The sequence below is a fragment of the Natrix helvetica genome (genome assembly GCF_964273705.1).
Source record: "Natrix helvetica genome assembly, chromosome: 2".
NCBI classification, from domain to species: Eukaryota; Metazoa; Chordata; class Lepidosauria; order Squamata; family Natricidae; genus Natrix; species Natrix helvetica.
Genome location: NC_138552.1, coordinates 211,685,084 through 211,708,628, shown reverse-complemented (window position 1 = coordinate 211,708,628; position 23,545 = coordinate 211,685,084). Strand labels below are relative to the sequence as shown.

The following is a 23,545-nucleotide window of genomic DNA, read 5'->3' as shown; positions in this document are numbered from 1 at the left end:
GTGCATATACTTAAAAGTAGCTGGATGATTCACCGGGCTCTGAAAATATGAGGCAACACTATAAAACAGCAAATAGAAACAAGTATAGCAGAAGAAAAATATCAAAGGTAATGTTCAAATAACCTTCTCGTTCCACTGCTTTACGACACAAAAAGCTACTTCTGAAAGTGTTTGATTTAATGCTTGCTTTGCAGTTAAGATTACTTGAGAAGAGAACATTCTAATTAAATTCAGGTAGCGGCAAGCAATCCTTCTTGGCCAGCTTGCCTGACTCTTAGCTACTAGGACAAAAGTCTCCCAAGAAGTTCATAGATGCTTTTGCATAACATGTTGGATGAAAGTTCAAGAGACTAATTGGTAGCGATGAATTCATGGGCCACAGTGTTGAAGAGTGGTAAGGACTGAAGTTGTGCCAACTGTTTTTTTTAAAGGGGGTGGGTGGGGAGAAAGGACTGTTGATACCCCATCCCCAAAAGAAAGATAATTCAAAGAACAAGAGAACGCTTACAGAGTAGATTTTTAACACTTACTTCTGGCCTAAATATTTAGGTTTCAGTATTTTTCAGGAAGCTCAAAAGTTCCTTCAAAGGCAGGAAGGAAAGCAAGTATGATTTTACACTAAGCATGGGATTTTCTGTTGTCTAGCTTTGTGTTCATTAAGAAAGTGAAGGAAAGAAATATAATGCTACAAGACTGATAGAATGTGGTCATGTTCAGATATAATGAAATCAGAATTGGATGTAAGTCACTTGCAGAGATGGGTTCCTACCAGTTCGTAGTAACTTGGCCTGCCATGCCCCCGAACCGGTTCTATCGTCGTCGGCGCCATCTTGATTTTCGGTTCTGTGCATGTGCAAAATAATCCTCATTGCAAAGTTTTACATTTTTTTCCTTTTCTAACATTATGCCCACATGCGCAGACCTTTTTAGGTGCAAATATGCATGCACGTGCAATGCACGTTTGGCTTGCACGCGAGCAAAGTGAGTGCATGTATAAAATTTTTGTGCATTGAACCGGCAGTAATGCTGGCAGGAACCCACCCCTGGTCACTTGTGACTGTAAGGAAGGGGATATAAGCAGGATTTGAGGTACTAGTGGCCGTTGCCGATGACGCGGTAGCTGTTCAGGAGGCCAAAGCAAATTAAGCATCATAATATCTGTTATATTGAGCATGTAATTATTATTGTTTGACTATGTAACTAAGGAGAAGTAGGAAACTTAGAAAAAGCAATGGGTCACTGGATAAAAGGCTTACAATATGTAATAGCACATTGTACTCCTGTATCCTGTGATCACAGAGACTACCCTGCCACCTGCCAACACCTGTCAGTATCACCTCCCACTTGTCATCCCAGCAACTCATACAAAACGTCATAATGATAGGCAGTCATTGACAGCCTTCCTCAATCATGTTAACAAATCTTTTTTTGTTCTGGTTGAAAAGCATCTTTGCACCATGACATTACTTCAGACTTTAATTAAGAAGGAATACTTCCTTTTATTAAGTCAGAATATCTTTATTCAGCATTATTGGATGATCCTGGGAATTAATATTTTTAGGCTAATATTTTAAACCCTCTGACATGTTTTTCCATACCATGCAATATTTTATCATTCATTAGATTGTCCCTGTTCGATGTATTTCTCAGGGGGAAAGTCCATTTATTGTAACTCCTCATCACAGATTTCTATCCGCACCTTCGATTATTTTGATTTGTCAATCTTTTTCAGTTTGGGTTACAAGTGAAGCCCCAAAGGTGCTTTTCAAAAGGCAACTGGATTTTCTTGACAGGTTTCTTGACCTGAATGATTGAGAATCATTTTACAAGGGAAGCCACTGTAACGTTTGGCTGTGCAAAATCCACCAGCCCCCTTATTCCATTCCAATCCTTCTTGTCCTTCATTTCCTTCTGCGATGGTTTACCATTGCAAATCTAGCAATTCTTATCCTCTGAGCAACGTCTGCTTGTCTTGTTCAATGCTAACCTTGCAGAGTCCAAGAGTACACTTCTGCTTCTCAGGCATGTAACACATCCTGCCAAAACCGTGAGATTATGTTCTTTTGTAGACGATGGGTAACTAATTATAAAAGTAGAAATGCACCCAAGAAAGCAGATTTAATGGAAAGCAATTTGAGAGCAATGGTGCCCCTTGGATTCAGAGATTGACATATTTTTTTAAAGGAAGTGAAGCGATTACCCATATTTTTCGCCCTATAAGACGCTCCGGAATATAAGACGCACCCAATTTTAAAGGAGGAAAATCTAGAAAAAAAAGATTCTGAACCAAATACTGTAGTAAAATATTTTATATCAACTGTATAAAGTTAACAGCAGTTTAAGAACAATTTTATGTCAACCATGTAACATATTAAGAACTATCTTTACTCTCATTAACAGTCAGTAAAGTCAATAAACAGTGAAAGTAACAAAAATAAGGCTGTAATGTTTTTATTTGAACCCCAAGAATTCCTCTTCTTCGCTGCTATCAGAAATGAGGAAGGACAGATCCACGCAGTCATTGTCATCGCTTTCTTCCTAACTGGTGTTTGCCTGCCCCATTTTTAGATGACCCAGGTGGCTACATTTGGTGTATAAGACGCACCCAGATTTTCACCCTCTTTTTTGGAGTAAAAAAGTGAGTCTTATAGGGCAAAAAATACAGTATATGAATTCTGTAGAGATTCTCAGTCATCCAGGCCATAGTTGTCTCAAAGGTGGTTTTTCAGGAGGCAAGTGGACTTTCTTGTTTTGTTTTGAAGACATTTTGCTTCTCTACTAAGAAGCTTCTTCAGTTCTGACAGGATAGTGGGGAATGGAAGGATTTATATTCCTTACAGACAGTTGGTCATTTGCATCCTTTTAGAAGGTTGTTGTAGCACTTAAATATTTAAATATTTATTTCTTAGCCGCACCCTCTCCCGAAGGACTCGGGGCGGCGACTTGGAGGTTTTTGTCTGTGTCCTCAAGGTCACCCGAGTAGTGCTTCTGGTTCCTGTAGTCTGCAATTCTTTTTCCTTCTGGAAATTCATTCCTACTCCCACACTATTCAAAGGATGCTCATCCCAAATTGTGTAGCTAAAAGTCTGTAGAGATTCTCAGTCATCCAGGTCATGGTTGTCCCAAAGGGGCTTTTTCAGGAGGCAACTGGACTTTCTTGTTTTTCTCTTTGAAGATGTTTTGCTTCTCATCCAAGAAATCTCTTCCGCTCTGACAGGATAGTGGGGATTTCATCCTTCCATTCCCCACTATTTTTCCATTCCCCATTGTTCTTCCACTTCCCATTATCCTGTCAGAGCTAAAGAAGCTTCTTGGATGAGAAGCAAAACATCTTCAAAGAGAAAAACAAGAAAGTCCGGTTGCCTCCTGAAAAAAAGCCCCTTTGGGACAGATATATAAATTGTTGCTCTCTGGTCTTTTTTCATTTGTTTGTGGCTTTGGTTGCTGCATTTTTATTAAAATCACAAGAGGAAACATTTTATGAGATGATAACATTTTGTGAGATGACATCCCTACAGAATAGAACAACAAATAACAAAAGGACAAACTTTGTTTTTATTGGAATACATGACCAGTCCACATACTTTCCATTTGCTAGGCATTTTTTTCTCACTAGGAAAATAACTCCTAAGGTCATCATAGTTCATTCTCTTAAAGGGACAGATATAGATACACCTGAATAGGATGTTGTTTAAACCTTGCTTTTAATATAAAGGACTCCAAGAGCAATTTGATGGTTTAAAGAAAAGGGGGGGGGAACAAAGAGCAAAAATAATATTGTATTAAAAAGAGGAAAATGATAGATGTGATCACAATTACAAAATTCATAAGGGACTTTCAGTGTGAAGTCTTCAACAAATTTAAGAGTGCACTTATTTTCATCTTATTCTCACTCTTGCTCTTTCATCTCATTGGTATCATTTGGTCACAATTTCATGAAATCATAGATGGACAAAACTTTCATGTACATTATAAGATACAGTAAGTAAGAATTTATAGCATAGACATTGCCAGGTATCATCTATGACAGTGATGGCTAACCTTTTTGGTGCTGAGTGCCCAAAGCTTGCGCACACATGCAACCCCAAAATGCAATGCGAGCATCCCGACCCATGTGCCCCGACCCCCTGTGCATGCGTGGGCATCATCTGCGCATGCGCCCCATCCCTCACCCATTTTTGGCTTCCAGGTTGATGCAGGAGGACTTCCAGACCCAAAATGGGACGGGGGGGGGCGCACACACTCAGATGAACCCTCAAAATGCAATGCGAGTGTCTCTCAGACACACCTCCACCCCCATGCACGGCAGAGACCAGAAGACTAGCTGGCCGGTGGGAGGTGCATATGCATGCATGGTGGAGCTGGTATGGCGCGATGGCAGGCATGCCTGCAGAGAGGGCTCTGTGTGTCACCTGTGGCATGTGCGCCATAGTTTCGTCATCACAGATCTATGACATTAAACAGAAATGATCCATAAGACTGTTACCATGTCTAAAAGTTTTAGCCATAGGAAGCAGTTGAAGAAGAGCAAGAAGTTTGTGAAAACCACTGCACTGGAGTCTTGCAAGGTCAGAAAAATTGTTTTCCAATAATGGTTGCACTTCCCTGAGAGACTTCCAGGTAAAATATTTCTGTTGCTATCACCACAATTTAGCCACTGTTTTTTTATAGCGGTCAGGTTTCACCTTCTATCTGGAACTTTCTTGTTTCTCATCAGAGAAAAGTGGAATCTAAATGTAAATACTGATCTCTGTGTGTCAGTTTTCTGCATATTTTAATGCTGATGCTTTTGTCTTCCTTAATGTGTACTGCACAGGTCAGGAGAGCCAAATGATTCTTTTTAACATCTTTCTGTGTGAATTTAACGTGCCTGTCCCCAGTGTTGATGTGCTTGGTGAAAGCTACTACTCCCCCCTCTTGAGAAGCAATGCCCTATTTTTAACTACATCTTCATTTCCTAGATGGTAACCTGGCATTCGGGGCAAACTAGTATTCATCCTTTTCTCTATTCCCTCAGAGGTAGAGATGCTTTTGCTGCTTCTGTCAGGGTCAGAGTTCATGAAGAAGCCTGGGGACTATGGGGCTTGATTCTGCTTTATGGCCCATACAGCCTCTGTCCTTTCATCTTCTTTCTCCAAGAAAGATCAATAAGCAGTGTGTGAAATGCCTGCTTGTGAGCACAGAAGGCGATTATCATCGAAATAACAGTCTCATTCTATTATTTCTTCATGCTAAACCATAATGGGGGTTTGTCTATTACTCAGCAATTTATTTTTATTCAACAAATGAAATGTACAATTCTTTTGCCTGATGTGTGAAGCCAGTCCGTATTGCCTACATGGACTGCAGCAGCTTTTCAATGTTTCAGTGAAGTGTTTCTACTTAGCAGAGGTATTCCCATCTGTAGAAGAGGGAGAGCTGGCATTGCATTGGTGTGGTACAGGTAGACCTTGTTTGGAAACTGCCTCACTTAGTGATCATTTACATTTATGATGGTGGTGAAAAAGTAACTTTGCAGCTGGTCCTCACTTATATGGATGTTACAGGTCTATAAAGCAAAGTAAAGTCATAAGGACAGATGTGATGTTGCTTAATGACCACTTTGCTTAACAACTGAATTATTGATCCCAATTATGATTGCTAAACAAAATTTACATGTGCTACTTTCTTCTTTTGCACCTCCACCTGCCTTTGTGGATGACTCGGTTCCTTAGTCAACCAAGACTGAGATTTTTTTTTTTGGTACAAACCTGGGAGCTTTCTTCATTTGAGCTATAGTCCTTGAGTGACCACACATTCTGATTAAAAATGTGCCTTACAACCATAGAATACCAGTAGGAAATGTTAGCTATATTAAAAAATAGTACATTATGGAAGTATAGTTTAAGCTGTATCACAGGATATATAGAATTTGACTAACACTAAAAGTGTATTGATGATGTTACCTAGTTTGGCTAAGGCAGGGGTGTCCAAACTTGGGAACTTTAAGACTTGTGGACTTCAACTCCCAGAATTCCCCAGCCAGCATGGCTGGCTGGGGAATTCTGGGAGTTGAAGTCCACAAGTCTTACAGTTCCCAAGTTTGGACACCCCTGGGCTAAGGAAAGTTAGCAAAACTACCATAGGAAACATGCAGAAGTTTTCATCTGCAAGAAAACAATCAAGCTCAGAGAGCACCAAAAACCCCTTACAACAACATCTGATTTAGTCAAAGTGTGGCCTTCTGGAGGGTTGTCCACTATGATATGTGGAGCTGGAGCAAAGGCAAAGCACAAGACTCCAGTTTCTATGCATATTATTGGCTCTTCCTCAATGCAGCACCATTCTAAATCAGGGGTCCCCAACCCCTAGGCTGTGGACCACTACCATGTTGCAGCCTAACCCTGAGAATAAGTGCCCATCACTCGCATGAGTAGAGCTTTACATGTGAGTGCCTTCCGCTCATGCCTTAAACTCCATTTCTATGAATATAGGATGCATGCACATGCCCCTTGCACCAAATAAACTGTGTACATGCGCCTACCACTCACATGCCCCTCCTTATGCCAGGCCTGGTCATCAAGGTGGAAAGGTTAGGGACCGCTGTTCTGCTTGGACCCTGAGCAGACATCATGGAAGAATCAAAGTCCATTTAGGTGAACCAAAATACAAAAAAAATTGCAATTGTTGGAGTTAGGATTCACAAGATCTTGTGTATTTAGATCCTTGTATTATATATACTGATGGCTGGAGAGAAGACTACACCAGACAGTTAATAGTGGAGTATTAAATGTAACAATAAGAAATCACCCAACGTGTAGGACGTGAGCCTGCAAGTGTAATGTGAATTAACAGATTAGAAATGAAGTCTGCAATGCATGGTTTGTCAATTTACAAAGTAAATTAAGGACTTCCTGTGACTTTTGATCTGATCACACCTTGTTAATTTAAGCAATTTTACTGCCTACAAAATGTTGAGAGGTGCATGTGAGGCTATCACTTTTGGTGACCTGTTCCTGCTGCAAGAATGCCAACCTTAGATGATATTCTAGAGCACATTGGAGAGTTTGACTTGTATCAGAAAAGAGCGTTTTTTGTCTTGTGTTTGCTCTCTGCTGCCTTCACACCCATCTATGTTGGTATCGTTTTCTTAGGTTTTACTCCTGAGCATCGTTGCCGGACAGCTGGGCTTCCTGAATTGACAACCAGATGTGGCTGGAGCCTTGAAGAAGAGCTGAATCATACCTTTCCAAAGAAAGAAACTCATGGCGATACTTTCATTAGTCAGTGCCAGAGATACAATGTCGATTGGAATGTATCTGGGCTCAACTGCACAAATCCAATTAATTTTTTCACTGCTGACAGCAACATCAGCCACATCCCTGTTGTTGCATGCCAAGATGGTTGGCTTTATGATTTCCATGGATCATCCATTGTGACTGAGGTAAGTTCCCTCCAATAATCATAAATTGCTTGCTGCAGTAGGTGAGAAAGCTAATGTCAAAAGCTAAACCTCTGCTAAGCCATTTTGACCAGTGCAACTGAGATGGACACCAAAGGCTCTTCTCTTCTCCAGATGTTATTGCCTCTTGAGGTTAGACAGATGAAAGAGCTGACAAGCTCTCTGCCAAGGTAGACCTATTAATTATTTCCATATTATCTTTTGGACATCAAGCAAAATATGTACTATCCATCTGAGTTCAAGGTTAACAATCACCTTAGAAATGGTAGTAAAATCAGGCACATGATGTCCCCCTTACAATCACAATTTCAGGATCAATTACAGCTATAAATCAAGGACTACCTGTAATTAGTAAAATACATTGTGATTACCCTATGGGGTTGACTTTTGGTACATTATGTATAAATGTATCTAAAGAGATATTGTTAAAAAGCCCTCAGATGTTCAATGGGAAATAGAAGTGTTTAAATGTATTCGGCAAGGAGAAATATCACAGAGGGAGACATGAGACAATAATAATTGCCTTGAAATAATTTGGAATTAAATGACGAAGATTCACACCTTGTCCTGTTTAGAGGAGACTCACTGATCATAACAGGACAACTTAGACATGCTGATGTAGCTTTAATGTATGAGATTTATGTCTTAATTTTGATGTCTATATAGGTTATAGTCAAATGTTGTGAACATTATTTACAGCAAAAAACGGTGGTGGGGAAAAGAAAGATATTTTTTCTATTATATCTTAAATTTAAAGAAAAAGTCACTTTTGTGTAAAACATTTGAAACATTTTGATGTACTTTTTCTAACCAGCATGCTTCATCTTTTCAGTTTAACTTGGTGTGCAAAGACGCTTGGAAACTGGATCTATTCCAGTCGTGTGTGAATGTGGGCTTTTTTCTTGGTTGCGTAAGCATCGGCTACCTGGCAGACAAGTGAGTAAGATTTTCCATGTTGAATTGAAATTGTGTTTACTATTTCTCTATTACAAAGAAAAGGGAAAGCCGTAGAGACATTCTTTAGAACAAAGTTGCCTTTTGTTGGAAAAGTAACACTTGGAACGAAATGTTGTATTATGTATTCAGCAGGTGAGAATATTTGTTCTTGCAGTTGGCCCTTAGCTGCCCTTTCATTAGGTCTAATGAGATTCTATGCAATCTAATATTACTTTGTTAAAGGAAAGTACATCCAGCCAACAGAAAATTAAGTGGTATGAATTATTGTTTTCTGTGGCATTTCCCCCTGGTTTATAGTATAGAATAGCAGAGTTGGAAGGGACCTTGGAGGTCTTCTAGTCCAACCCCGTACCTAGGCAGGAAACCCTATACTGTTTCAGACAAACGGATATCCAACATCTTCTTAAAGACTTCCAGTGTTGGGGCATTCACATTTCTGGAGGCAAGCTGTTCCACTGCTTAATTGTTCTAACTGTCAGGAAATTTCTCCTCAGTTCTAAGTTGCTTCTCTCCTTGATTAGTTTCCACCCATTGCTTCTTGTTCTACCCTCAGGTGCTTTGGACAATAGCTTGACTCCCTCTTTGTGGCAACCCCTGAGATATTGGAAGACTGCTATCTGAAGTGGTGTAGGGTTTCCTGCCTAGGCAGGGGGTTAGACTTTAGTTTAGCTCAGTGTTTTTCAACCTTGGCAACTTGAAGATGTCCGGACTTCAACTCCCAGAATTCCCCAGCCAGCATTCGCTGGCTGGGGAATTCTGGGAGTTGAAGTCCGGACATCTTCAAGTTGCCAAGGTTGAAAAACACTGGTTTAGCTAATAAATTTTGCTTAGCCAGTTTAGTGTAGTAGATAAGGCATCAAGCTAGAAACTGGGAGAGTGTTTGTTCTCATCCTTAGGCCCAAATCCAGCAGGGTGACCTTGGGCCACTCCCTCTCCTTCAGCCCTAGGAAGGAAGCAATGTCTAATCGCTTCTGAAAATCTTGCCAAGAAAACTGCAGGGACTTGTCCATCTGGTTACTAGGAGTCAACACAGACTTGAAGGCAAAAGAAAAAAAAAAGACATTTTATTTGCAGGCTATCATAATCTCTAAGGGCAACTGGAGATTAGCAACAACACCATAACACTCACACAGTAAACAATGTGAACGTTCAGGGTAAACAATAAAAATATTACAATACAATAAATGAAGTAATCCAATCCAATTGAGAAACTTTTTAAACATTTTGGAGCTGGACAACCTGTGCGGACTTATGAACAGATGTTTTAAGAAGACCTGAAGAAGGGACATGGGAATGCCATCAGCAATAACAAGCTACATTGCACTGGCTCAAATCTGAACATAAATGTCCTTTGTTCTCTCAGTGTTTTCAACATCAAAGCCCTCTGGAGCAAGAGGACTGCTTCAATGAATGAGTTTTTAAGAATTGTTTAATTAATAATTCCGCGTCTTCAATAATGTTATTACTGTTCATCTCCCTTCCGCTTTTCAAGTATATAACAATGACTATAGTGTTTTTTCTCTCTAGGTTTGGCCGAAAAAGGTGCTTACTAATTACCATCCTAATAAATTCTATCTCTGGTGTTCTTGTGGCTGTTGTCCCTAGTTACACATGGGTAGTGGTTTTTCGCTTGATACAAGGACTGGTCAGCAAAGGAGGCTGGTTAACAGGATATATCTTGAGTAAGAGTGTTGATAGTTTAAATATTCAGTTGATACTGCACAATATAATATTGTACATTAAGCATGCTCCTGACCCTACTCTTTTACATTGATTAATTAAAATAAAACAATTACTATTTCCATCTAGCAACACTGGATAACCTTTCATTTATTGAACTAAAAGTTGCCGTATAGGTTTTTCCGTTATTTCAGAATGTACCAGTAGTAACTTTTGCTAATACGGAAAGCTGCTTATTCACTGTTCGTAGAAGATGCTTTATTCAATTAATAAAGGATAAGTGAGACATAAGACTATTTGCAGGGAGAAGTCAAAGTAAAGTGTTAGCCACAACTGTGCAATCTGAGCCCTACCCTTCCTTAAAGTGTGTTATAACATATATTAAAAAGAGGTGGTGTTCAGGCCATACAATTGTGGTCAACATCTTGAATGTTTTAATTCTCTTGTGGACAGCTTTGGTGGGGTGGGATGCACATTTTAATCATGGGAAAGTTCATAACATTCCAGGAGTATACTGAATATTTCTGTTGCTGTTATAGAAAGCTATACTTCACCATTTTATAAAAACTGAACTTTGAATGATGAATAGTATCTCACACATTAAAAAATGGGAACTTTCCTAATTGAGCACTACACGTATGACTAAAACTAAGCTCTGTTCTAATGATGATGATGACGACGACGACGAAGATACAGTACTATGCTTACTTTCCTCTGCCCTTTCAAAGTTGCAGAGTTTGTTGGTCTGAACTATAGAAGAACAGTTGGTATTGTTTATCAAGTGGCCTTCTCTGTTGGACTCCTCATACTTGCTGCTCTTGCTTATGGAATTCCTCATTGGAGATGGCTTCAACTTGCTGTCACATTGCCAAATTTCTTCTTTTTGCTCTATTATTGGTAAGTAAGGCTGTCCTTTTAATTAAAACAGAAAAAAAAACCACAACAAGAATGCAAATTAAACTATTGTAACAAGAAGAACTTTTGGAAAGGGGTTTCTTACATTGGGACCCAACTAGATGCTTTGATTTTTCCAGGGGAAAATGCACTTGTTGCCAGCTTTGCTTTGACAGTATCACCCAAATTTAACATTCCAAGATGTTAATCTAGGGAGATGTGCAATACTTTGGATTCAGAATGTGAAGGGCAATGAATGTAGCGATTGTCTTTAAAACAGCTGTGTTTTTCTTGCAGTCATTTGATAGCTACAGAGGGCAGCTGCATGATCCTATGAAAAGTCATGGTACTTTAGAATGGCAGATAGGTGCTTCTGTTCACGGTTCTGTGTACTCCAAAGTATATTTTGTCAATTATTTCCAAGTTAGTATACTTTCATTATGAAAGGTCATTGAAGATTGGCAATATTAATCCGTGTAAAGATCTTAGAAAAGAACCGTTGTGTTGTAAGAGTTGAGTATGAGCTGGCTTTTCATTTGTGTCCTACGTAGGTAGCATCTTCAGTGCTATGATGTTGGGGAAGTGAGATTTGCTGCTTATTGTGGAAACTGCTTATATGGGAGTGAATAGTTTATGCTGCTGCATTTTATTGCTTTCTAAGTGATTGCTATAGGACATGGTGGCTCAGTGGCTAAGACACTGAGCTTGTCAATCAGGAGGTCAGCAGTTCAGCGGTTCGAATCCCTAGTGCCATGTAATGTCGTGAGCTCCCGTTACTTCTCCCAGCTTCTGCCAACCTAGCAGTTCGAAAGTATGTAAAAGTGCAAGTAGAAAAATAGGAACCATCTTTGATGGGAAGGTAACAGCGTCCTGTGCGCCTTCAGCATTTAGTCATTCCAGCCACATGACCATGGAGACATCTTCGGACAGCACTGGCTCTTTGGCTTTGAAATGGAAATGAGCAATGCCCCTAGAGTCAGGAACAACTAGCACATATGTGCGAGGGGAAACTTTACCTTTATCTTTATGTGATTGCTGGGCCATTTTTGTTATACTGATGTGTGCCACCTATTGTAGTGTCTTCTCATGCAACTATTAAACAACACCCAGATGAGCAGCAAATGATACTGCGTGAACATTACAAGAATCAAATAATATGTCAATCACATGGTAAGCAACAACACACAATTGCATAGCTCACCTAATCACATACAATCCTGGTAGGACAGACCACTATACATTTCCCAGCTAACCAATAAACGCCATTTCTCCAAAATGAGATATGTCAGGCTCCATGAACTGAGAATGACATGTAGTGATTCTTCTAAGCAGATAACTTTATTGTTCCGCACCTATAGACAGAATCTTACCAAACTAAATCAAACTACTCCATATATGAAGGATATACTTTGGGAACTATTGGGGAGGGGCTGTCTTCACCCTCTTTCTCTCACACAAACTAACTGAACTAAGTTGATGTTTACTCCTCTGAAATGCATTTCCACCAGGCTACATTCTATGAAAGATATGACCTTGGTGGGTGAAACCCAGACAACTCCTGGCATTCCAACCCTGAATAATATATAGGTAATCCTTGACTTATGACCATAATTGGGTCCAGAACTTCCATTGTTAAGTGAGACAGTTGTTGCATGAGTCATGGCTACTTTTACCATCATTTTGGGTTATGGGTTGTAAGCAAATCACCATAGTTGTTAAGTGCTACACCTGGTTGTCAAATAAATCCAACTTCATCTATTGGCTTTGTTTGTTGGAAGCCAGCTGGGAAGGACACAAATGGTGATCATGTGACCTGAGGACACTGCAGCCATTGTAAATGCGTGTCAGAAGGGTCCAAATTCTGATCACATGACCATGGGGACTCCCTGATATTTGTTAGTCACTTTTTTCATCACTTTGAACAGAGTTTAAACAGATAGTTATAACTTGAGGATTACTTGTGTATTCTCTATCATCACAAGATTCATCATGTTACAAAAAGGGAACTTGGACCAGATAGTTCAAAACGGAACTTGTGCAAAAGGGAACTTGGATCAGATACTGCCCACTTGCTACAAAGAAGCTGAATCATGTTTCCAAAGTAATGTTTCGGTCAACTCAAGACCAGTTCTATGTCATCCAGATTTTGTGTTACCATCAATGTTACACAGCTACTGTACACTGCTTTACAGGTGTCTTCCAGAATCCCCAAGATGGTTGATATCCCAGCAGGAAAATGACAAAGCCCTGAAAATTATTAAACGTATTGCCAAGGGGAACCAAAAGAAGCTGCCACCATCCATGGAGGTAATCAGACCTATATCTGGAATACTTTATTGTCATTGTACGTATATACACAGTATACCCATACAACGAAATTCACATAACACCCAGAGACTAGGCCCAGTTCACATGACAATCCCCACCCACACCCACCAAAATTTCCCCGCCCCTAAACCACCCAAGCATCTACAAAAACAGACCAAGTAATGCTGTTCAACAGGTCACTGATGATGGCCCTTTGTTGAGTGCAATTATAGCTCTGGGATTAAAAACTATTCAGAAGATGTGTGGTCTGAGTTTTAATTGTTCTGCATCTTCTGCCAGAAGGCAACAGTCCAAAAAGATTGTAAGCAGGATGGGAAGAGTCTCTGAGAATGTTATGCAACTTCCTCAAACAGCGAGATGCGAAGATGCCATCCAGGGCTGGTAGCTGGAGCCTGATGATATTCTGGGCAATTTTAATGATTCTCTGTAGAGTTTTTCATCTGCTGCAGAGCTGCTCCCATACCATGCAAGAATGCCGTATGTCAGGACACTCTCAATGGTGCTGCGACAGAAGTAGGTGCTGAGATAGATTTATTTTCCTGAGCATTCACAGGAAGTACAGCCTCTTCTGTGCCTTCTTCACAAGCATCTCCTTGCAAAGCTATCCCAGGAGTGGCATGCTGTGCAGATAATATTCCAAAATATGGATTTAGCATCTCACTTGGTAAGCCAAGATTCTGGACTGATCTTGTAATTTTCAAAGCACTCTTTGCCGACATGTTGCCTCAGTTCACCCTACTGTGTCTTGTGAGTAGATATTGCTGCATATTATTTAGAGCTTCTTGAATTGAGAATGCAATATACATATAATAGCAAATAAATAAGAAGCTCTATATTTTAGTAACTCCAAAGCAAAAGTTATCCCAACAGAATTGCTTCCATGTGGGCATCACCAGGAACAGCATGGAAAGAGCAAAATAATAACAACAACAAGAACCCTGGTTAAGTAAGACATTTGCACAAGGAAATGACTGTAGAAGGAGGCTGGTGAAAGATTATTTTCTTCCCTAGGTTTATAAGAAGTCTCTGATTTCTCCTACTCAGTTCAGTACAAATCTATTCGTGAGATCCAACGGCTTTTGGGAAATGCATTTTTGGACAAATTGGGCTGTTGTAGTTTGAAGGTGAGAAAGTCACCGCATTTATTGGAACATTGACTTTACTCTAATGGCTGTCAGTCAGGAAGTGAACATGGAGAACAGACACACATTTGAGTTACAAAATAGGACACATTTCCTTTCTTTATAGCTGACTACTGTGTTTCCATGTATTTCTTTTAACTTTAAAAAATCAAAAAGCTAAGTCCTCCCACCAGAATCTGATACCATTGTTTCAACTACCTCCAACATTGAAAAGTTGTGTTTTTGTTTTGATCCTAGAAACTTCAGCCTGAGGATGAAATAAGCGACAAGCCTAACCCTTCCTTTACAGACCTGGTGAGAACACCACAGATAAGGAAACATACATTAATCTTAATGTACACTTGGTAAGAAAAGTTCATTTTTAAAAAAAGGTCCAAAGACATCTCCATGTAACTGACTAGCTCAGGGGGAGGTTGCAGAAATAGTAAGAATGGCAATAGGAGACTGGAAGAGATAGCATTGAAATCAAGAATAGATTCAATCAGAAATGTCAGTGGTTTTCTTTTTTCATTAAACTTTAATTAGACAACTTGTTTAATTTAATTAACTGCTACTTGTTTACCTTTTGACTGTGGAATGGAAAAGGTTAGCCTTTATTACTTGAACAGAATGTCTCGACTCAATCTTTCTTCATGAAAGCAATCCATTTTCTCTCACATCTACAATTTTAGAGAGAAAATAGAGAGGAGCTCTTTAGTTACTTGATTGGATTTGCACCCTGGGGTAAGCCATTGTTTGGTTAGCTGCAAGTTCAGTGATTCATCTCAGTTAGCAAATTTAACATTCTAGGCCAGGGATGTCTAACTTTAGCAACTTTAAGACTTGTGAACTTCAACTCCCAGAATTTCCCAGCCAGCCAGCCACTCTCAATTCTGGGAGTTGAACTCCAAAAGTCTTAAAGTTGCCAAGGTTGGATAGCCCTGTTTTAGGTCACAAAATGTGTTTTACAAATCACAGTGCTTAGGCTCACCCAACAATATGCTAAGACAAAATGAAACAAATCACATTATGGCTAAAGAGGTGTAAAGCAAACCTGCTTTTATAGTGCAATGTGTCCTAGCATTAATATCGATAGCGCAGGTACACTTTGTTGTTGTTAGTTTCGAAGTCGTGCCCAACCCATCGCAACCCCATGGACAACGTTCCTCCAGATATTCCTGTCCTCTACCATCCTCTGGAATCCATTTAAGCTCACGCTCACTGCTTTGGTGACTCCATCTAGCCACCTCATTCTCTGTCGTCCCCTTCTTCTTTTGCCCTCAATCTTTCAGGTACACTTTATATGCATTAATTCTCAAGCACTTTGGCATTAAACTATACTCAGGTTTAATTTCAAACTATATTCCAGTTTTAGAAAATGTTGTGAGGCAATACAGTACAGGACTTTCTGGGTGAATAACTCTTTGCAAAAAAAAACCCAACCCAACAAGAACTCTGGCTTCATCTAATTCTACTTTTTTGCCTAGGTTTACCAGCGCTGTAGTGTATCAAGGCCTCATCATGCATTTGGGAATTGGCGGAGGCGACATTTACCTGGACTTTTTCTATTCTGCTCTTGTGGAATTCCCAGCTGCCATCATACTCATAGTCACAGTTGACCGCATAGGCCGCCGTTCTCCCTGGGCTGTGGCCAATTTTATGACAGGAATCGCCTGTCTCATTACTGCCTTAGTTCCTGAAGGTGAATGTTGTAGTGATACATTGTCTGTGCCCCTTTTCTCTCTAATCTACGAGTCAACAACAGTGACCTTCCAGTTGGGTTGAGTACTCACACACATGAGTCCCAGGCAGCATGACTAGTAGTGAGAAATGAAAGGAGAAGCAGTCCAAAGACAACTAAATGGTATTCTTTGCAACTTTTTTTCTACCAAAATATAATGTATAGAGCTTGTACCATTCTCCTTCCTCTCATGGATATTTCAAAGCTGAAGAGCCAGCGCTGTCCGAAGACGTCTCTATGATCATATGGCTGGCATGACTAAATGCCAAAGGCGCACGGAATGCTGTTACCTTCCCACCAAAGTGGTTCCTATTTTTCTACTTGCATTTTTACATGCTTTCGAACTGCTAGGTTGGCAGAAACTGGGACAAGTAACGGGAGCTCATGCCATTACGCGGCACTAAGGATTCGAACCGCTGAACTGCTGACCTTTCAGTTTCACAAGCTCAGCGTCTTAACCCCAGAGCCACTGAGCCCACATGTTACACGCAGGCAAAATTGTCCCCCCTCCCTACATGTGCTTTGCACAATGGCCATTGGGTAACCTTGACTCATGAAGCATGGACATATGTATAAATGCCGTGCATGCTCTGGATTCTTTAATTTATTTCGTGAATTTATAGGCTGCCACATTTCATCTGGGTAGCTCAGAGTTAAAACAGAATAAAAACAGTGGGGTGAAAAACCAACCAGAGTACAAATGCATCAAAAAGAAAAGCGACATAAAAATAGGAGCTGAGAAGAATTGCAAACATTCAAACAAGTCATTAAATAAGCTCCCCCATGCTATCAGACCCCCAGGCTTTCTGATAAAAGCCAGGTATTTAGTGTTCTGTGAAAGACTCATCTAATTTCATCATAGATCTTGATATTCTCAAGGGCAGGTTGGCAGAAAAGATCTTCCTTCTGGGTCCTGAGAGACAGCAGCCCTCTCTCACACAGACAGAAAGGTCTGGTCATCTGCCAGATCTCATAGACAAGTAGACACCACTGAGTACACAAAATACTATATGGTTTTTTAAAAATCTATTTGTATAATATATAAACATTCATTATCTAAGCATTTATTTAAAGAAATACAAAGAGAACAGCAGCTGCTTGGGTCATCTAGATTCTAGAACACACCAAATCCAGAATAGAAGGCAACTTATTTCTATGCAATTTGGAGGTTTTGTGCCTATATATTATCCCTTAATATAACAGGGATGCAGTGGCTCAGTGGCTAAGACGCTGAACTTGTCAATCAGAAAGATCAGCAGTTCCGCAGTTCAAATCCCTAGCGCTGTGTAATGGCATGAGCTCCCGTTACCTGTCCTGTAACTGCCAACCTAGCAGTTCGAAAGCATGTAAAAATGCAAGTAGAAAAAATAGGAACCACCTTTGGTGGGAAGGTAACAGCGTTCCATGCGCCTTCGGCATTTAGTCATGCTGGCCACCTGACCACAGATATGTTTTCGGAAAGCGCTGGCTCTTTGGCTTTGAAACGAAGATGAGCACAGCCCCCTAGAGCCAGGAACGACTATGTGTGAGGGGAACCTTTACCTTTACCTATTATCCCTTAATCCCTTATTCCCTGATGCATATCATGTTATTTGAGTTGTTATCACTTGTCGAACAAACTAGATTTCCTAATTAGGTATGAACTCCTCTATCACTTTTGCATCCCCCACTTATAAAAAAAGCATAAAACCAAAAACACCTTAAGAAGTGAAAAGACAACATTCAGTTGAAAATCTCATTCAATATTTTTTCAGATCTCTATTGGCTAAAAGTGACTGCAGCTTGCTTTGGCAGGCTGGGTATTACAATGTGCTATGAAATGGTTTGTTTAGTGAACGCAGAGCTCTACCCAACCTTCCTCAGGTGAGTGAATCCTCTTCCGTTATCCTGGGTTGGGATGACCTTTGTTGGACCTTTCTGGGTTGGATTGGACTGAACTAAGGAGGAATTTCCTGACAGACAGAGCAATTAATCAGTGGAATGACTGACAGTACCTCCAGAAGTTGTGGGTGATCCTTCATTGGAGGTTTTCAAGAAGAGACTGAATAGTCATTTGTCTAGAATGGTATAGGCCCATGATGGCGAACCTATGGCACACATGCCAGAAGTGGCACACACAGCCATCTCTGTGGGCATGCCGACCTCTGCCTGTTGCTCTTCCGGGTTCCAGCACGCATATGCACATCGACAAGCTGGTCTTTGCATGCGCGGGAGTGCTAGAAACTGGGAGACCAGGTGACTGGTGCATTCCAGAAACTAGAAACTCAACTTCCCGGTGTGCACATGCATCCTGGGGAAATGTTCTTCCGGTTTCTGGCACTCCAATGCGTGCATGCCAGGAAGTTGCTCTTCTGGTATCCGGCACTCCCCCACCCATGTGCATGCACACTCCCGTTTTGGCACTTCGGGCCAAAAAGGTTCGCCAACACTGGTGTTGGTGAACCTTGAGCAGGAGGTTGAACTAGAAGATACCCAAGATCCCTTCCAACTCTGTTATTCTGTTATTCTTCTCAAGAAGCTTTTGATATTCAAAGCCAACTTGTGATGCATGCACATTTCCATCCGGTCCTACCAAACTCATGTAAGTTTTTCTCAATTCTTTTGGTCTCAAAAGCTAAGGGGAATGGTGCTACCAAAGAAAGCTTAATTGGTTCTCCAGGCAAAATGAAAGAACTGGGTTTAGAAATATGGTTGATTTAAAAAAAATCATCACACTGTTTAGGGATCCTTTAAACATGCTACTGATAAAGCTAAGGGTTTTTTCTTGTGATTGTTTTTCTTTTTTAAAGGAATCTGGGGGTTCTTGTCTGCTCTTCCATGAGTGATATTGGAGGGATCATAACTCCGTTCATTGTCTATAGACTGGCAAATATTTGGCACGAACTTCCGCTTATTGTCTTTGGTAAGAATGACCTTTTGTTCTTTTGAGTGATTGAGAATAAGGGCACCATTGGTGCTTCTGTCATAGCAAGTTTCAGATTTTTTCCTATATCTCAGAAGTATCCTGGCAAAACAGCACAGCCTTGGGGGATTTCTGGTGAAGCTCTTTTTAAAAATCTCTAGATCTCAGTGTCAAGGCAATGGAATTATACCTTGTCCTATTAAGCAACTCAGTTTAATCAATGATTTACTGCATGACATTAGAGATATCTAGGGAGGAAGAATTACATGGACAGGAATTATAAGAAAAGGCAAGGAGGGGGGTTAGGAATGACCTAATACCCAGGGATGGGTTGCTGCTGGCATTACTGCCGGTTTGATGAGCATGCAATTTTGCGCACATGTGCACAGTTGCTCATAAATAGGTCTGCAAATACACAGAACATTTAAAAATGGAAAAAAACATGTTGTGCTGACCAGGGAACAGGTTCGGAGGCGTGGCAGGCTTGGGTCGCTGCCGGTTCCGTCAACCCAGGCTGGCAGACCACTACCAGTTCCACTGAACCGGTCTGAACCGGTAGGAACCCACTTCTGCTATCACCTCCTAGCTCTGAATTCTGGCATAATGACCAGCCACAACAGTGAAAAGACCAATTTTAAAACTAATTCCTCCCTTGCCCTTGTGAATCAGCCAATATGGCAAAGGAGTAGGGCAGCACTTGGTTATTCTTAAAAAAAAAACCACGATGTTATTGTTTAAGACACTCCATCAGTGGCCATACTAAATGCTCCCCATAGGTTTATTTTAAAAAGAGAAGAAGGCTGCCAAGATCTTTCTAATTGCAAAAAAGCCCGGATTATGGATACCTGTCTATCGAAGTTCCTGCTTTCTTTGTACTTGTCTGGAAATTCTTTCCTTCATATAATTTTGTGGTGATATTTAAAGGATACATTTGATCCATATTCTGATTGTTACTTTAAGGCTTGGGGGGAAGAGAGAAAAAATGAATGCATTTCAGGAGTGCATTTTTTACAAAGAAATGACTGAAAGGGCATGGTTGGTATGCCAGCTCCATGACAGGAGTCATTCATGGTTCCCTTTTTTCTTCTTCTCTGTTCCTGAAGCTGTCATTGGACTTGTGGGTGGTGGCCTGGTGTTGCTCTTACCTGAAACCAAAGGGAAAACTTTACCTGAGACTATTGATGATGCTGAGAATCTGCACAGGTATGGGCATGTGATATTTCTTAAAGAGGAATGTTTTCTGTTCAGAATCAGAGAACAAGGTTGCATGGTGATGCAGGCTGAATGTGCCTTTCACTCACCTTCCCTAACATCCCAAAAAACAGAGTTTGAGGAGATAAACTTTATGAAGACTCAACCATTGGTTTGGTTTTTATGATAAAACTGGCCAGCTTCCTAGGATAAAACATTCTGGTCATTTTAAAACCTGGATCATGCTCTCCCTAAAGTGGGCCAGAATGCAAAGAGCTTCACTTAATCAGGGAAATCTGTCGACCATTTCCCACAATTATCTATGAACAGCCCCAACTCTCCTCAAAATTTAAAACAGAATTTCCCAAGAGCTTCATGCTTCGCCTTTTTCTACCTCTGAAAAACTTTCAGCCTTATATAGGAAAAAATGCACTTAAGGGCTCTCATCCAGGTCCTTGAACTAGCTTCATGCTGCCTGACTGTCCTAGCAGATAATACCAGATGTCCGTAACATTGTTTTCATTAGCATCCTAAGGCACTCATACCAAACTGAAGCAGCATGGGGAAGTCTCGGGAAGTTTTCTTGGGGCAGATGTCCTATTGGGGTCCCAATCTGAGGCTCACATCTGGCCTCTTTGACAGGCTTACAGGCAAGTTACAGCTTACAGCAGCAAATCCATATTTCCTGTAGTGTTCTATGATCTGGCTGACACTGGGACAGCTTGGTAAATTTAAAATAGTCCTTCTTTTTTCAGTTATTAGTGTGACAGCCTGAAAAAAATCAGGGTCATGCAATTCATACAGGGTCTAAAGCAGGGGTAGGCTTAAAAAAATTCAGCAATGGGTTCTCTGCCCAGTTGCTGGATGGGCATGGCATAGTCAGCCTCCTGCACCATGGGGGGGGGGGCATTTTCACCTTCCCCAGGCTTTCCTCGAGTCTCTGGGAGGGTGAAAACTGACTCCCCTGGCCTCCAGAGGCCTTTTGGGAGGCCTGTTTTCCCCTCTCCCTGAGCCTCCATGCGGGCCTGCACTTACCTCATATTCAAAATGGGCTGTGTGGAGACTCCTGGGTGGGGTGAGGAGGGGTACGAGGGGCAGGGCGAGGTGGTTGGGGCCAGCCAGAGGTGAGATTTGGAGGTTCTCTGAACTGGCCATAACATTCTCCCAAACCCAGACCAACCCGTAGCAGCCCACCCCTGGTCTAAAGTATTTCTTCCAAATAATTTTCAGTAATGCAGAGCCGCTATTCTTTTTCTTTCAAGAATAAATTGGCCAAATAGGTCATTATAATATACTTAACAATCTGGATGAAATGTCTGTGTTTATCAGTTTGATTTACTGTATGTTATCTGTTCCCATTCATCTCTTGGTTCCTTTCCATAGACCAGGGAGGCCCAAAGAAAAAATGATTTATCTTCATGTGCAAAGCTCAGATGTGTAAATTTACTGAAGAACAACTGTGTTCCCCGCAAGTTTCCATGGATGCATGAGGAGAGAAAAGCAAAACCATGGATACAAACATACCATAACTCTTCATGGGGGCTCTGAAGTCTTTAAAAATTCGATATCAACTGTTTTTTGTATGCAGCTATGACTGTGTTACATTCCAGAGAATTCTGTGGTCCTGGCAAACATTTTAAAGTCTTCCCCAGGGTGGTGCCCTTTAGTTATGTAATCTGTCTTGAATTTCTCAGATTAGAGAAAACGGGCTAGAGACAGTGTCTAGTAGTAGGCCAAAATGTAACACGGTGTTACACACACTCCACTGATAAGCCATAAATAAAATTAAGGAGCCATTCGTGGAGATACCCCTCATTCAAATGAAGATACTTTTGTGTAATGTAACATAAAATATGACAAAGAAACTGACATTGCCCTGAAAGCTTGATTTCAATCTGTTCCTATTTTTTTCCCTTAAGTTTTGTTCTGTTTCATTTATTAGCTGATGTTTTCTGTTTCTCGCACACAACTGTATATGCATTTTCATGAACATTTCTTCAAATACACAATGCTGTTAACAGTGTTCCTAATATACAGATCGCTGTGAAAACTTTTCAGAAGGAACCAACATTCTGGGCCAGGGATCTCTCTTGGCTTAGGGGAGATGAATTAGAGGACACTAGCCAAATAGTAATGCATAGTCTCAAAACATCCACCAGAGTTTCATTTTATGCTGCTTACATATAGATAGTCTTTGTGTAGCAACCAAAATTGGGACTGGCGACTCAATCATTGAGCAAAACAATCACTAAGTAAAACTGCAGCAGTCCTTATGATCTTACTTCAAATTTCTTTTGCTTTACAAGATCATAAATGCAAGGATCAACCATAAAGTTGCTTTTTCATCACCATCAAATAGTTGTTCAACAAGGCAGTTGCTAAACAAGAAGTACTATCAGTTAATCATTTGATCCTCTGTCCATTAAACATTATCATTTGATAACAGTTTTTGGAAGCTTCCAGAGAAGGACAGCACTCAAGATTTCAGGAGCAATCTGGGGCTTAGGATCATTAACCTAAATCCATCCTTTGAGTAGATGGCAACCCAGAGACCTTTCTGACTATGGCTGGCATAACCAATTGTTTATAACCATTTTTGTGGGAGTGGCAACAAGGAAAAATGAGACTCTAGAAAAAGTGCAGAGAAGAGCAACCAAGATGATTAGGGGACTAGAAGCTAAACCATATGAAGAACTGGGTATGTCTAGTTTAATGAATAGAAGGACTAGGGGTGACATGATAGCAGTGTTCCAATATCTCAGGGGCTGCCATAAAAAATAGGGAGTTATACTATTCTCCAAAGCACCTGAGGATAGGAAAAGAAGCAATAGGTGGAAACTAATCAAGGAGAGAAGCAACTAAGAAGAAATTTCTTGACAGTAAGAACAATTAATCAATAGAACAACTTGCCTCCAGAAGTTTTGAATACTCCAACACTGGAAGTTTTTAAGAAGACATTGGATGATCATTTATCTGAAATGATATAGGGCAGTGATGGAGAACCTTTTTTGGCTCCTGTGCCAAAAGCGCGGGGGAGCGCAAGATGGTTGTGTGTGGGATGCCATATCCCTAATGCTATGCGCATGACACCCCCCTCTGAGCATGCATGCATGTGTGACCAGAAACCCCCTCCGCTTTTGGCATGGTTTTTTTGCCCTCCCCAGCTCCAGAGGCTTTCTAGGAGCCTGGGGAGGGCTAAAATAGCCCCCATCCCCCTGACGCCCTCCGGAAACCCCAAGAGCTTCCCTGAAGGCTCCAGAGGGCAAATTTTCAATTTCAATTTTATTTGA

At 40.7% G+C, this 23,545-nt stretch overlaps 1 protein-coding gene across 2 annotated transcripts; it reads left to right on the top strand.

Moving 5' to 3' along the window:
• Positions 1-289: 289 nt before the first annotated feature.
• On the top strand, positions 290-22,102 carry LOC309387761 (solute carrier family 22 member 2-like; the record flags this gene model as incomplete). 2 transcript variants are annotated; one of them, XM_081944529.1, is made up of 12 exons in its annotated part: positions 290-394; positions 7,134-7,423; positions 8,274-8,377; positions 9,926-10,080; positions 10,807-10,975; positions 13,165-13,279; positions 14,680-14,786; positions 15,909-16,123; positions 17,917-18,025; positions 18,952-19,064; positions 20,168-20,267; positions 21,639-22,102. In XM_081944529.1, the coding sequence occupies 12 exons, from the start codon at positions 364-366 to the stop codon at positions 21,694-21,696; spliced, it is 1,566 nt and encodes a 521-aa protein (XP_081800655.1). In that variant the 3' UTR covers positions 21,697-22,102. The 2 variants fall into 2 exon arrangements, with proteins under 2 accessions (XP_081800655.1, XP_081800654.1); XM_081944528.1 differs by lacking the exon at positions 290-394 and having other exon boundaries at positions 7,007-7,423.
• Between the last annotated feature and the right edge of the window lie 1,443 nt (positions 22,103-23,545).